The sequence below is a fragment of the Plectropomus leopardus genome, chromosome 8 (genome assembly GCF_008729295.1).
Source record: "Plectropomus leopardus isolate mb chromosome 8, YSFRI_Pleo_2.0, whole genome shotgun sequence".
NCBI classification, from domain to species: Eukaryota; Metazoa; Chordata; class Actinopteri; order Perciformes; family Serranidae; genus Plectropomus; species Plectropomus leopardus.
This window is the reverse complement of record NC_056470.1, coordinates 30,616,318-30,631,595: the sequence shown is the minus strand read 5'-3', so window position 1 is coordinate 30,631,595 and position 15,278 is coordinate 30,616,318. Positions and strand designations below refer to the sequence as shown.

At 41.5% G+C, this 15,278-nt stretch overlaps 1 protein-coding gene across 1 annotated transcript in view; it reads left to right on the top strand.

The window, feature by feature from the left end:
• The window catches only part of magi3a (membrane associated guanylate kinase, WW and PDZ domain containing 3a), a 170,041-nt gene that overhangs the window by 121,835 nt on the left and 32,928 nt on the right, over window positions 1–15,278 (top strand). The window contains 4 exon segments of the mRNA XM_042491298.1: window positions 6,234–6,440; window positions 9,903–10,065; window positions 10,914–10,993; window positions 12,957–13,014. Of these exon segments, the coding sequence (XP_042347232.1) occupies window positions 6,234–6,440; window positions 9,903–10,065; window positions 10,914–10,993; window positions 12,957–13,014 (508 nt within the window).

Sequence of the window (15,278 nt, the reverse complement as noted above, 5' to 3'; positions counted from 1 at the left end):
AACTAACAGAACAAACAAAGTTGTTTACCAACTTAGGCCGTTGTAGATCAGCAGCTCCCATGTTCAGAGAGGTAACATTTCTGTATTTTTCAATGAAACCTGGCTTTGCAGAGTGCATAGTTAAGTTTAACGATTTTCATTCAGTTCACCAACAGAAAGCGCTGTCTGTTTGGGAAGTACTGAGCATACAACTGGATAAATGAGACTTGAATTATACTTCATGAGTTGTGTGACAGTTCGTAAACAGATGTTTTCAGATAGATTTGCTGTTTTTAGACGTGGAGCTGTGTGACTTCAATTCAGTTCTCTGTTTTTGGAATCTTCATTCACCGTGAAGGCATCCGAGAAACAAAGTTTTCATTAGAAATTCAATGTAACAGGGTGAGTAACTGATATACAAAAGGTTATTTGGGTGATGTCTTTAAGTTTGGCTTTTTCCAGACAACAGCAGTAATGTAAGTGCGAATTTAAGTGCTCAATTTAACTATTATTATTTATTTAACTACTATTATTTAACTTTATAAGGCATTTCTTGTCTCTCAAGGCTAATTTTATACCACCTTTTCTGCTAGAATGAGCTAAATCAAGTACCTGTTTTTATTCTTTCACTGTTTTAATTTGTTGTGCCTGTCACAGCTTAAGTTTTGTTTAATCAGGTATTCATTAGCTGTTGATTCACTGATTTATTTATTAATCAATCATTTATCTATTAGAAACACAAATATCCACCTGTTTGATCTAGCCCATTTTCATTTCCCATGATCCGGCTTTTTTTAATAATTAAATCTTAATTGTAATGCTGGAGCTAGTTGAAATCTTTGATATGATAATACACACCATATACAGTTGTCACATCAAAAGAAAGATGGAGGAGTTTTTTTTCCTATTAGAATATTAATAGGATTGAGCATTCAAACTCTATTAAATTGAACTGTGGATAATTAGTGACTGCTATATTACGATACGATTATACATTAAATAAAATGATGGGACTAACTTAAGAAAGCTGTGCCCCAGAGTCACAGGATATAAATGCTAAATTAAACCGCATTTTGTTCAAATAACGAAGTAAAACTAAATGAGGAGCCGCATGAGATTCAAACAAACTGCTCAATTAATAAACTTCACCAAAGGACCGACCCCTCAAAGAGACAACTCACTTAATTCCAGCCCATCCTGCAGTCTTTTGAGTTATTTTTTTCAGGCTGCATAATTTTACATCCACACTTGATGAAGTTGTACGTCCTCATCAATGACTGTGGCTCATTAGTGCCGTATAATTACAACACGATCCATCTCAGTGCAGTTCCTCATTGTGGCCACTGTCTCCCGGCTCCTGCGCTATAATGGGTACTTACAGAGGCTACGTGTGCCTTTGTGTGAGCCTCAGAATGCACACTGCAAATTAACACTTCTAATTCAACCCTCAATTTGCATCAGTAAGCATCCTTTTAATTATGAATCTAGAAAAGGATTTAACGGTTTTCGATAAGGTGCTAATATTAACGCGTCATGCATTAAAACACGGATTAATGTAATTACTTTAATCAATTATGATGTGTTGTGTGAGATAAATTGTGCTTTTAGTTAGTGGGCTGATTGTTGACATGTAAAGTCTTAATTACAGCTGATGAAGAAACTATAAAGTTGTTGTGATGTTGGTTATGGTTATGGTTATTTCACAGCCATTGTGACTTTGTATTTACATTTTAGGCAAATCAATTTCTATCATATATTGTTTGTCTTACTTTTAATGTGGCAGTTTAACAGATAGAGGAAGTATTTAACTGATAAAAAGAGTTTTCTCACATAAAATTAGGCTGTCTAACATTTATGAAATTGGTGCTAGACCAGAGAAAACATAGGAAAAGGACTTTGGCATTTTTTTCAGCTCAAGAGGTAGAAAACCTAAAACTACCAGAATGCACCAGTCTAATGAACGCTCCCACTGATGGCTGACGTAACGGGAACGTTTGACACAATGGCAGCTGCCTGGTAACAAATGCTGTTGTATTACAGTCAAACGATAAGCTAAAACATGTTTCTGAGGCAAAAAAATATGCAAGTAAGTAACAGAATCTTGGTTTATATTTGATCACCTGTTTTTTCCAGCCTGTTTTCACTGTGCAGGAAGCAGCATAGTGTCCACGTCCTGTTCACAGACTCGCTATTACACTTAAACAGGACACTAAAATATGATGCTCAACATGTTAGGCAAGAATTAGGCAGTGCAGTAACATCATTTGATTCATATTTGATCAACACTCTCTTGTTTTCCAGTTTGGCTTGATTTCGGTCCAAGAGAGAGACAGAGAGAGGACGGGTCTGTTTCTTAATTTTCTCTTATACTCATTTTGTCCATGATACAATGCTGGTTTAAAATCGGAAAAGTTTCCCTTTAAATGAGGAGGTTCCATGTAGATGCTCCTCATTTCAACTTAATGAATCAGCTGTTGTGAAGCTTTCAAAGCAGGTGACAGGAGTTAACAGAAACAGGGCAACCAGTAAAAGACGTAAAAACAGCAGTGCTGCGTCGCTTAAGGATATCTTGGGCATTTTAATAGAGAACAATACAATCAAGCTGAAGTAATTAAATGTGGTGTAAGAGCCTTTAAATCAAAAATAAAGTAATCCCTTCAAGTTATCTATTTTTAAAGACAGTAATCGTATACAAAATACCACCAATTTAAACTGTAACATAATACACTTTGTCCTATTTTTTATTTTAAATATGTTACTTAAGCCCCTTTACCACTGCACGAAAACCACGCTAACATCTGGCATTTCAATGTAATGGGAAAGTGTACAATTGGCATTCACGCCTGGGTTAGATGACTATGCAGCAGTCACTGATATTTATTGCCTCCGACTCAGATGCAAATTACTCCGCACCAAGTTTGAAAGTGAGACTTAAAAAATATAAAAAAAAGAAGTAACCACTGTTTTCACTGACATCTGTCCAAGCTACTTTCTACTGTACCTTTGCTGAGCTGTCTGTGACGTTTAAGGTAAAAAAAAATACACACACACACACACACACACACAGAAAGGCATACTCGTCTGCTGCAGAGCCGTGTACCCACCTATGCTCTACTTGTGATGGAAAAGGACATAATGAGCGGGTTCACCTGCATTTAAAAAAACTTGCATAAACCGCTAATGTTGAAAGGGGGTATTAGTTACTTGTATTCTGTTCATCCCCAACAGAATATGGCAAATAGTAGGCTTTTGAAAATATTAATTTAAATCAGAGTGAAAGTGAAAAAGAAAAAGATTCTGCCTCATTTTGCTTTGTGTGGACGCTTAATTCCATTGTCACAAAATTTCTGTCTGTAAGAAAGTGCTCTTTCTCTCTCTCTGTCTCTTTCTCTCCCCCTGCTGCCTCCAGTCCTCCCTCCTTTGTTGCATTCTCGTTCCCTGCTCTTCCTCCCAGCGGACTCCTTCGTCACAGTAGCTGTCCGCTCTCTGATGTGCCGTTTAACTGTTACAATACAATGTTCAGCCACTCAGACACAGCTCAGTCTTAACCACGCTGCAATCCCACACAAACACCGGAGGACTGTGGTTTCCCAGAGACAGAAAACAACCAGTGAAATCAATATTTGTACCACAGCTTCCCAACTATTTTTCTCACCTCTGGTGCTTTGAAGTTTCCGTCCTCCTCTGTTGTTCCTCATTCTCTTGCAGTGGGAGAGAAGGTAGTGAGTGGTAAAGTGGGTCACCCCTCTGCTATAGTTGAGGAAAGACGAAGGCTCGCTCTCTGGTGTAAGGCTGTTTGCTGCCTTAGGCGCCGACATGACAGCAAAGGCAAGCTGATGGACTTAAAGGGCCAATCGAGCGCTTGAGAACCTACCTTGGCATAAACGCTGTAGTCACAGTTCCTCGGGGGACGAAGCAGTAAATATGACAATACAAGAATCCAGGCTTTTTGGCTTTGGTCTGTTGTTTTGAAACATAAAAATGCAGTACAAACAGTTTAACCCTTTGAAAACTGGATTGATGTTATTTTTCTTGTGGTGCTTTCAGAGCCATTTCACAAGTATTTGAACCTTTGAACCCAGAGCAAATTGGTTTGATATCTTTCAGAAACATGGGAATAAAAGCAGTGAGCAACTTGGCAAAAAATATCTGCCCTACCAAGTGGAAGAAAATAGTAGATAGTGGAAAATAGTATTTAAAAAAAAAGCTAGGGAAGCCTTCCTAAGAACTTTTATTTATAAATATCACAATTATATATTTAAAAAATATTTTACAGAATTGTTATAATTTTAAGCAGTGTTTAAAGGTGGTTTCCTTTTTTTAGGTTGATTTGTTTTTGTTTTATTGGGGGGTGGTGGTGTGCGTGTGTGTGTGTGCGTGTGTGTGTGTGTGGGGTGGGGGGTGTTTATGTCACTAGTGACAGTGATAGTGATATCCAGGGAATTAGAAAAGGCTAATTTGCTTCAAAACTTGGGGGGAAAAACACTTTCCCTTATCCAGGAAACTGATCCAAAACCTGAGTTACGACGGCAAAAGCTTGGCCTCATTTTATTCCAACCAGCACAGCTCTGCCAGATATGATTTGTAGCTGACAACCAGAGTCTCCGGTGCCTTTTAAAGGAATTGAAGCAACTGTTACAGTTGAGGTGAGATGGTCTCTTCTTGATCTGGTATCAACAAAGTGGTTTTGCAGCTGCGGCGGTGCTTAGGTGCCACTTCCTTTTTTTTGTGGTGTACTGTGAAGCCAAGAAAAGATTTGCAATTCTCTCCTACAGTATTTAAGCTTTGCTACTATGTGTGTGTGCATATTGGTATTCCTGTACTTCCAATTCAAGATTCATCCCCAAGGAAATTTGTCTTGGACATAAAGGCTGCCACACAAAAATACAAACATAACAGGACCGAATGTTCTCAGAGGAGTAGAAAAATCCTCCAAGCAAGGCAGTCCAACAGTTTCCTACCTCTCACTTCAATGAGGGGCTGTTGTGGCGTTAGACATTAAGTTTAAGATAAAGATTAAAAGTAGATTTAGGGTTATTGTGATGTGCCCCCCCTCCCAAAAAAATACATATTTTTCCTCTAACCTGCAGTGCTACAAATCAATCTACATTATTTTGGTGTGAGTTGCAGAATTGGAAATGTCACCTGTGGAGATGTCTGCCTCCTCTTTATTATCATGGAACTAGATGTCACCTGACTTGTGGTGCTCAAAGTGCCAAAAAATACTTTTAAAAAATTCAGTAGCAATGTCTCTTTTCAGAAATCATGACCCGATTACTCAAGATAATCCACAGACCTTGTTGTGAGCAGTTTCATGTAGGAACCAGGATTTCTCAACACATTAATTAAATCATGATGGCCTGAAACGATGAAAACATATGCCACCTACAATAACTTTTCTATGACTGGTGCACAGTTGAAATATGTTTACCGTTTAGTTTTACATTGCACCTCAAGGAGCACAAAGCATACTGTGGGCACAGACAGAGCGGCAGAAAGTCAGGTGCGTTTTAAGTGAAACTTTACCATATATTCTACTGAGTCTAAAAGTCTGCAACAGCTGCTCCTCTCATCTTTCAGCTCTGAACAGATTGACAGACTCATTATCCACCCTTTAAATCACAGGGTTGCTGAGCAAAAAGCAAGACCCTGAAAGCCCCGCCTGAGTTGCATTCACAGACCCGAACAAACCTCCTAATTTATAAAGGGGACACAGAATGATATAAAGGGACACACACACTCTAAAGAAATTATAGCCTAGCCAAGGAGGACGCCATTAATGTTTACATCTCCTACTGACACAAGCTATATTTCTGTAATCGAGGTGATTCAGTTGGCGGGAGTAGAAAAAGGAAAAAGGTGCTCCACGAAACTGCCCACAAAAAGTTCTGTGGATTAGCTTGTGTAACCAGGTCATGATTTCTGCAAAGAAACATTGCTGTTGAGTTTTAAATTTATTTATTTTTTTGGTACATTGAGCACTACAGGCTGAGTGCCATCTAGTTCCATTATATTGGAGGGAGGGCAGACATCTCTACAGCCAATATCTCAAACACTCGGCACACTTGATAAATGGCACTGCAGGCAAGAGGAAAAATATGTATTTTTGATTTCGGGATGAACTGTCCCTTTAAAGTTAGGTCTATAATAATGAAGGGTGTGTGTTAGGGTTATGCAATAAACATCAAAGTAAGCCTCTACATGTTGAGTAAATCATATTCATGAATGTGTTTTGTTGTCTCTCTTCATTCCAGGAAACTACTATGGGACCCCTAAACCTCCTGCAGAGCCGAGCCCAGTGCAGCCAGACTTGGTGGACCAGGTCCTGTTTGATGAGGAATTCGACACGGAGGTCCAGCGAAAACGCACAACCTCCGTTAGTAAGATGGACAGAAAGGACAGCGCCGCACCAGAGGAGGAAGAGGAAGATGAGAGGCCTCCCATGGTCAACGGCCTGGCTGGTGAGAAACACTATTGTCTATTTATTTTTGTGTTCCTGCATTTCTAACTGCTAGAAGCTGTGCTTCATACCGCTTTTCCGCAAATTTAAACCCCAGCAGTTTTTTGTTTACTCGGTTTCATGTTGTTTTTTTTCAGCCGTTCATTATATTATTCTCAGAATGCAAAACAGCAGGACCTTTTTTCTCTCCTCCTTATCATTCTTTTCTCCAAACAAACATTGTCAGGATTAGCTGTTCTGCATGCAAGGTCAGCACTAAATCACAGCCCTGCAATGTCAAGAAGTAGTCAAAGTCTGGCTGAGATCAATAGCAGCAATCTCTGGGTTAGAGGGATAGACTTTGTCCTTGTTTGATTCCCCCACAAGGATATCCTCACATGGCTCGTGGCACAAACTAAATCACAGCATGTTGCAGCTAATGATGAATGCATCTCATTGTGGAAGTAGTTAGGAAACCTCTAACTGCTGTGTTATTATAAAGCACTACAAAATAAAGTGGTAACAGTCAGAGCTATGGGCCAACATGTTACATAATAACACTCCATAATAAATAGTTTTCTCTTATCATACCATCAGCTGCTCTTTAACCAGCCAACTGAACAAAGTAGCAGCTTCTGGCCCTTCGCCGCTCCAGCTGGAGCCGGCTCCCTCAGCTGTCCTGTCCCTCTGTCATGGCTTCAATGACGGGCCTGTGACCAGTCTCAAACACACCCTGGCCTGGTGCTGTATGGCTCTTCCACTCCAGAGTGTTGGCCAAATGCACCACTCTGCACAAAAAAAAGACCCTGCAAAAACAGCTAATTACCAATGCCCGCTGGATTACATTGCCAATTTTGTTATGGGGTGTATTTTTGTGATTTTAGAGACTAACTAGCCAACTATCATGTTGAGATATTTGCAGCACAATTAGCATAGTTTAATAGGCTCTGTGCTGTTGTTCAGCATTGCAGGGGGAATGCAGTGTTGAATATAAGGAACTTTCTTTCAATTACACACACAGTATACGTATGTACTGGATGCACTAAGTTCTCTTTTTTGGCATATCGTTCATTGAACACACAAACAAACATTTCAACACTTATAAGAAATACATGCAGACTGTATAATTTAATACAATATAACAAGGGTTGGAAATAAGCACCATGACACCAGTCAGTGTCTGGTAAAATACACAAGAGGACACTAGATTTGCTTCACTCAGAAAACAATGATAATCATGATAAGTGGCTGGTAGATTTTTTTGAGTCCACCAGCTTCAGTGATTTAGATAAAAGTATATATAATTATAAAGGTTAACAGTAATTCTTAATCCTTTGGAAATCTGGATCAACATCATTTTTTGTGCTGCAATCAGATGCTTTCCACAAGCTATTTGACCCTTTGAAACCTGAGCAAATTACTTACATTTATTTTGAAAATGTGGGGAAAAAAGCAATGAACAAATTGGTAAGAAATGTCCTATAGATTGCAAGAAATTGGTTCATAAAATGATACATTTTTTTGCATTTGTATAGCACTTTCCTAGTCGTCCAGCCATTCCACACTACATGCCTCATTCACACTTTCATACATTGGTTGCCAAGGCTACCCTACAAGGTGCCACCGTTCACTCAAACACACACACACACACACATACACACACACACCGATGGCTCAGTCCGGTGATACCTCAACATGCAGACTGGAGGAGCCAGAGATCAAACCACAGATCTGATTGGCAACAGTACCTCCTGAGCCACAGCCGGCCCAATAATAGTAAAGGGAAGGCTCTTTATTCTGTCTTGGCTACATGTCAAGCGCGGGAGGGGAAATTAGTCAAAACAAAAAAGAATCTGTGAGCTAATAGAAGTGCTCATCTCACATCCAGGAGCAAAAGAGAGAAACACTGTCAGAGACACATCATCTCTGTGGCCCCGGGCTGTAATGATGACAGCGCAGAGCCAAACTAAGAAAAAGACAGTCACTGTAGGACGTCACGCCTAATTCTGGAGTTCATGAGAGTCTCTAACGCTGTTTATTATATCATTGTTGTGACGTGGATGAATTGGATTGTTTAAGTGATGAGGAAAGGAGGTAGAGGAAGACATATGACCATGCCTTGAAGGTAGTTTAACCCACTGGAAAGTGCGCAACACCATTTTCCTTATGCTGCTTTCAGATGCCTTTCACAATATTTAAATCTTTGATCTCTAAGCAAATTTGTGTGGTTTCTTACAAAAACATTGGGAAAAGGCAATGAGCAACTTGCTAAGAAATGTTCAACAAATTGGAAGAAATATGTAGATTTAGAAAATTATATTTTTAAAAGCTGGAAAAAAAATATACAGGAAAAAACAGCAAAAAAGCAAGGGAAAATGTCCAGGGAAAAAAGTTAGGGAAATACAATATTTATAATACTCATAATCACATATTTAAAATTATGTAACAAGATTATTATATTTTTTAAGCACTTTTTCCATGCCATTTATGTTTGTTTTTTATCCCTTTTTCCACTAAGTTTAAGGTCATTTTCTTTTTTCTTCTTTTCTTTTTTTCCTAATTTCTTGCGAATGTTTGGGTCAGTTCTCCTTTTGTTGCTAGTTCTCTTCTCCCCATGTTTTTGAAAGAAATCAAGCTAATTTACTCAGGTTTCAAGGAGTTAATAATAGTCCCACATTATTATAATTTTCCCCCCGTGTCCTTTCAGCATCACTTAATGAAGCTTGCACGCGCACATCTGCAACAGCCCGGTTTGTACATCTCTGCAAGGGCTGAAAGCTGCTGTAGCCTCCAGCAAGTGTCTGTATGCAGTCAATTATTCTGACTTTATAAGTGCAGAAGCCCCCCTCCGTGGTTCCACGATGAAAAAGAGGGCCCCAATTTCAACACAAAAAAAGCTCTTGGCTTCCTCCAGTCACTTTCCATCGCTGCCATTCAATTACCCGAGCCAAACAGACTGAGCATTCAATGCCATGATGAAGCTAGGTCATACACAGCCAGATGAAAACCTGCAGATAAGAGCCTCACACACCCACACACACACACACATGCAGCAGCCAGTGTGATGCTAATAGAGTTGTGATGTGGTGCTCTCAGCTGGGGGGCTGAAGCATTGGTCAGCTCTTGCCCTTGCCTGGGAGGCAGTTCCCAGTACATCGCTGCTGACATGCAAATCCTATGGCAATTGCTTCTGTCCTCTCCTCTGTGTGTGTGTACTCTCTCTGTCTCCCTCTCCCTCTCTCTCTCTCTACCCCTCTTCCTCTCTTGTGGATGCAACCGTCCACCCAGTGTACAGAGGAAGATCAACTCGAGCGACAGCAGCAGCAGCAGCGGGGAGAGATGCAAGGAGCCCAGAGGAGCTCCAATGGCGCCACATTCTCACCTCCTGTCTCTTTCTCCTTCTACCATCTCCCTCACCCTTACTCCCAACCCATCCCTCTGTCTGTCTCCATGCCCGTGTCCCTCACGCCATGCCGGGCCACAGAGCACAAGGACAAGGCGGAGTGGAGGAAGACGGTGCCCAGCTACAACCAGTCCGCCGGGACGATGGACATGCGTGTGTGGAACACACAGGATGAGAGTCAGGAGCCTTTGCCTAAAAACTGGGAGATGGCCTACACAGAAACCGGCATGGTGTATTTCATAGAGTAAGTAGCCTTTTTCTGCTACTTGCTTGCATTGTTTTGGTCCTATTACTCTCCCATTACATCAGCACTGAGCTAATCCAACTCCCAGTAGGCTCCCAAATCATCTCTTTTACCGCCAGGGTAAGCAAAATGTGTTGAGAGATCTGGCAGTGAGTTCTGTCTACTCCCCATCCAGCGCTCTCCTCTGTACTGTACCAAACCAGGTGTTGGACACGGAAGTTATCAGGAGGCTCGGTTGTGTTCTCGATTAAGTTTTTCTTTTTATTTCCCCTGTGTTTGATGTCGAGGTTTGTTGGCTGGTGCTAAAAGCAGCAGGCCCCGCATTGTTTACCTGGCCCCGTTAGTGTGGCAGCCAGTCAATGCCGAGCTGCTGACAGAGCCAGGTGCTGCTGCTCGCCGCTAAATCAATAGCTCATTCTGCCAGCCGGAGAAACAACAGGCTAAATGAAGCCCGCCACCCCTGACCTGCTCTCTCAGTTCTGCTCTTTATGATCTCCGCAGCTGCTCACTCTTTTCTTTCCGTGCTCCATGTGTGCCTCCTCATTTGTTACTCTCCTCCATTCTCTCGCTGTCTCTCTTTAACCTCAAAGGTTCTTCATAGCTTTGTTGAAATTTTAAAGGCTTCTTTAATAAGCCATTTCATCCCAAAAGATTAGAAGTCAGTCACACTCTCTGTTTTCGGGGAGCTTTTTAGCTTCGTTTGTTTGTGTTCGAGCTGGTCGAATAGCTCCTGGGTAAAGTGGCTCCTGAGAGTTGCCGGTGCTAATTGCTCGATTGTTGCAGCATCTTAAATGTTTTTATAACGATTTTTACTGCACCTAAAGCTACGTTTCCTCTTTGTATTTCAGTCACAACAGCAAGACGACAACCTGGCTGGACCCCCGGCTTGCGAAGAAGGCGAAGCCACCTGAGAAATGCGAGGAAGGAGGTGAGAATATGGCCCTTTACGCAATGAGACCATGCTGCAGGGCCTCTGCAGAGTCCCTTATTTATGCCACCTTTACATTTTTGGACCAACGATGGCAGCATCGTACAGCCTCTGTGTGTGATTTTAGACAGCATGCCAGAATCCCAGAAGCCAAAGAGGCATCACAGGCGTGACGCAGAACAACAATATCGGCCTCCAGTGTGACAGCCATGTTTCCCTGAAAAACTTTCAGTATAGTACCTTTTGAACCAAAAACACCACCTACGAAGAGGAACATAAACCCTAGATCTGTGTAGCGTTTCCACTGCAGGCAGTACTCGTACACGTGAGTGAGGTTGTTGTCACACACTACTCTTGCCAGAAGCACTCACTATATTTCCTCATTCACCAGTGATACAGAGTGAAGTCTACACCTTGTTTATCGTCCACAGGACGGGGCTTCAGGCTGGAGTGAGAGTCTCTCTCGGTGGGATATTTAAAAATAGCGGTTGTGTGCATTGACTCTTTGTCAGACAAGAGCAGGGATTTTGTGCTGCTGTAGTGCACAGGAATGACGCTCTGCCAAGTTTTTTCTCTAAGTGAGGATTAGAAAATATGCAGTTCACATAATCCAGTCACATTAAATATACATTTTTACAAGATGTACGTATATTATTAAGTAAAACTGTTACAGTGATCTTCGGGGGATAATCCTCCATGTAATATATCATAATGGCAACTTCATTTTCTGTAGCTGCCAACAATATTGCTCCAAATATGCGCCCATGAGTGATGTTTTGTTAGCCATCACGTGTGTTTCTTCATTTTCTCCTCGTGTTTCGTCTCTCTTTATTTCGCCTGTTAGCTGGAATTATGTTTGCATAGAGTTTGAATCTGATATATCTAAGAACCACCAAGCAAGTCTGGCAAGAATTTTTTGACTTGAACAGTCATGGAAAAGTTCTGAAATTTTGTCCATGAAAATATGTGGGAACCCTGCAGACCTCATTGTCTCCCCATTTTGTGGACTTTTTCAGCTGCTGTTCTTCTTTGAGTTAGCTGCTAACTGCTATCAGCTGGTTTTTAGTGGGTCGCACACATAACATGTTGTTAAAATGTTACACCCGCCCCGTCCTGACAGCTGTCTCTTATTATACAGACATCGAATAAGCGCCGTTCCTCCCTCTGCTGCTGGCTTAAAGTCGAGAAAACTCTGTATCCCCACACCATGATCATTGGAATAATGGTGTAACGTTTCCGCCTTGAATGGGCAATGTAAAAGAAGCTAATATCTGCAGATAGTTTGTATGGTATTAACATTAGCATTTGCACTTACGCCCCTCGGTTCCCATTCATATACTCCCCTCCCCACCCACAATCTACTTCCACTCCATCCCAACTCCCTGCTGCATCGAGCAGTGTGTGCACCAGCCACATCCCAGCCTCTGTGAGGAGGACGCTGGCTAACAGACGGTGATTGAACAGCTGAGCGGGCCTGATCACAGTCATGCCGGTGACGCAGCACAAACCTCCGCTCTCCAGCCTGCCCCTCTCCTCCTAATGGCTTCTGGGACACATGCAGGGAGCTCATCAGTGCGGCATCTCTCAAAAGGCAATTTTCTATGGCCCCTCTTGCGTAAAGATCTCCTCTGAGCCGCGTGTGTTTGTCACACAGCAGCAGAAACTCAAGATGTTACGCACATACACACTGCTGGAGAGAAAGGCTGTTATTTTCCAGGGAGGCTGTGTAACAACTCAGCATTTCCTCCTTCTCTCCCTGCATCCTCCACAGTGTGTATTAAGCCCTAAATACATAGTGAGAAATAAAAGCAGTCCTCCTGTTCTTCAAGTGTAGGTAAGCATGCTGTGAAGCTGCCCGTCAAAGAGCTACGTCCTTATTGTGTGTGTCCAGTAGTCCATGTGGTGCCTCAGCAGTATCTAAAGCGATTTGCGTCTGCCTTTTCCACATCTGTTCTCCCACCAGAGCTGCCCTACGGCTGGGAGAAGATTGAGGACCCCCAGTACGGCACCTACTACGTTGAGTAAGTAAACTTCTCCCTGCGCATGAAGGGACCCAGTGGGATACTGCTGTGAATTGTGGTGGATGTGGAGGAAATGGCTTACTGCTCATATTCACTCTTTCTGTCTCTGCTGAAGTGACTGTCTGAATGTTCAAACCAGGGTTTCAGTCTTCTATATACCCTTTTGACTCCTCTGGAGCTGTGTCTTCAGGCTGGATTTCACCAACTTCACTTTTTGCATTAGTTTTCTCAATATATATATATATATATACACATTTTCTGCAACTAAAAGTGGTATTGCTGAATTCCAAATTGGGGATGTCATGAGAACCAATTCTGAAGATCTGGTGGTACCCACAGCACTTCTAGTGCTGTGGGTACCATGAATGCAATTTTTCCAGTCCTGAAAGGGCAGCATTCACGCCTACAAGTAGGGATGTCAGTTTTAATTTTGCTAATTTTGAATGACCTGAAAATTTGTTTTAAACAAAGTGGGGGGGGGGGGGGGGGAAATATATTTATAATAATTATAATTGTACATATAAAGATATTATACATATATTTAAATGATGTTGTGCACTTTTTCAGGTCATTTTTATGTGTTTTATTGTTTTTATCTTTCTTTTTTTGCTTATTTTCAGGTAATTTTTTGTAACTTTATACTAACTTCTTGCTATTTTGGGGCCATGTGTTGTTAATAAGGTTTCTCAAAAGTTCCTTTATTTGTGGTGGCCTGTTATGATTTAAACCACTACTCGCACAAATACATTTTCTATTTTTGGAGCTGGACTGTTCATTAGGAACGCTGTTGAAATATATATTTACGGTTCCATTATATCTATTGCACCACATTCTCAGAGCGCAGAGCGTACTGTTGTCACAGAAGGAGCAGTAGAACTTTCAGTGAGAGTGAAACTTAACCATTTATTCTGCTGTGTCCAAAAGTTTACGTTCACTCACAGCAGTTCTCATCCATCAAACTGATCTGATCAGCACTCATTAGATCGATAGATTAATTATCTATCAACAGCAGGTAAAAGACAGCGACAAGTGCAGCTGAAGTGCCAGCTCCACCTCAACTCCTCGAAAAGAGCAGACTATTTATTAATATATGTTTTCTGGCCCATAAAATCTCAATAACCCATTTGAGGTGGATCATCAAAGGTTAATAATAAAATGTGAACTACATTTTATTTCAATGTTTTTCAGAAAGGAGTCCCCGTTTAACCACATGGGATATATTGTTTTGTTTTTGTTTTTTACCTCGTCATCGAATTGGGTATTGAAAATCATGCATTTTCACCGGTACTGGTATCAACTACCACATCTCTGGTTTCATGACATGCCTATTTTAGAGGTATTTAGAGGAATTAAATGAGTGCATCTCAGGGGACCTGTGGAATATGTCATAGTAGCATATAATGCTATTGTCCATGAGGTAGTTTCCCACAGTCCTGCAGAGAGCAATTATGTCAGTACAGATAGCACTGGTGGGTACAGCTTTGTGTGAGTGTGTGTGAGAGAGAGAGAAAAGACGGTGAAGACAACAGACAATGAAGGTTTAGGGTCCCTGAGAGGGAAACAAGGGTGAGATTCCATTCTGATCAAGAGTGTAAACAAGAGCACAATGTCCCATTTTAGTCCAGTTGCTTTGGTCAAAGAGGGAGAGACCTGCAGGCAGGGGAGGGGGAATCAGCACGCCTGTTTATGCAAGAGGGTCAGTGAAAGGCTGCCTCTCTCCTGTCCCTGTCTCTTTGTCTGGCAAATTTTGTTGTGAATGAACGAGCGGATGCGACAACGTGACACAAAGTGTCATTATTTCCTCAACAACCAAACAAAGCACGAGGTGTGGCAATCAAGGAGCGAGAAAGTGAGATAGAGAGGAAATGAGAGAATGGGAATGAAAAAGAGGGGAATGTTTATCTCTTCAGACTTAATGGGGAGGGTATCTCTGTGCACTGCAAGAGCACTATTTGTTGAATGCACATACACACACACACACACACACACACACACCATCAGTGTCTCAGCATGTGGCTGATTCACTGTGCAGCATCAATGCATTTCGCCTTCCCAAGGTGCTGTCATGACCGGGATTTACAACTGTTCAAGCTCATTAGGCAGATGAGCTACCTCTCCATTATAACCGAGGAGGGACGTTTCTCTCGGTAGCAGGAATTGTTTCAGCACACAGGTGTGACCCAAAAGTCATTAATTGTTTTTAGATTGAGTTTGGTGTAAATTCCCCAAAGTATAGTGGAAGCAAAGCTGTTCAGAACCTGGGC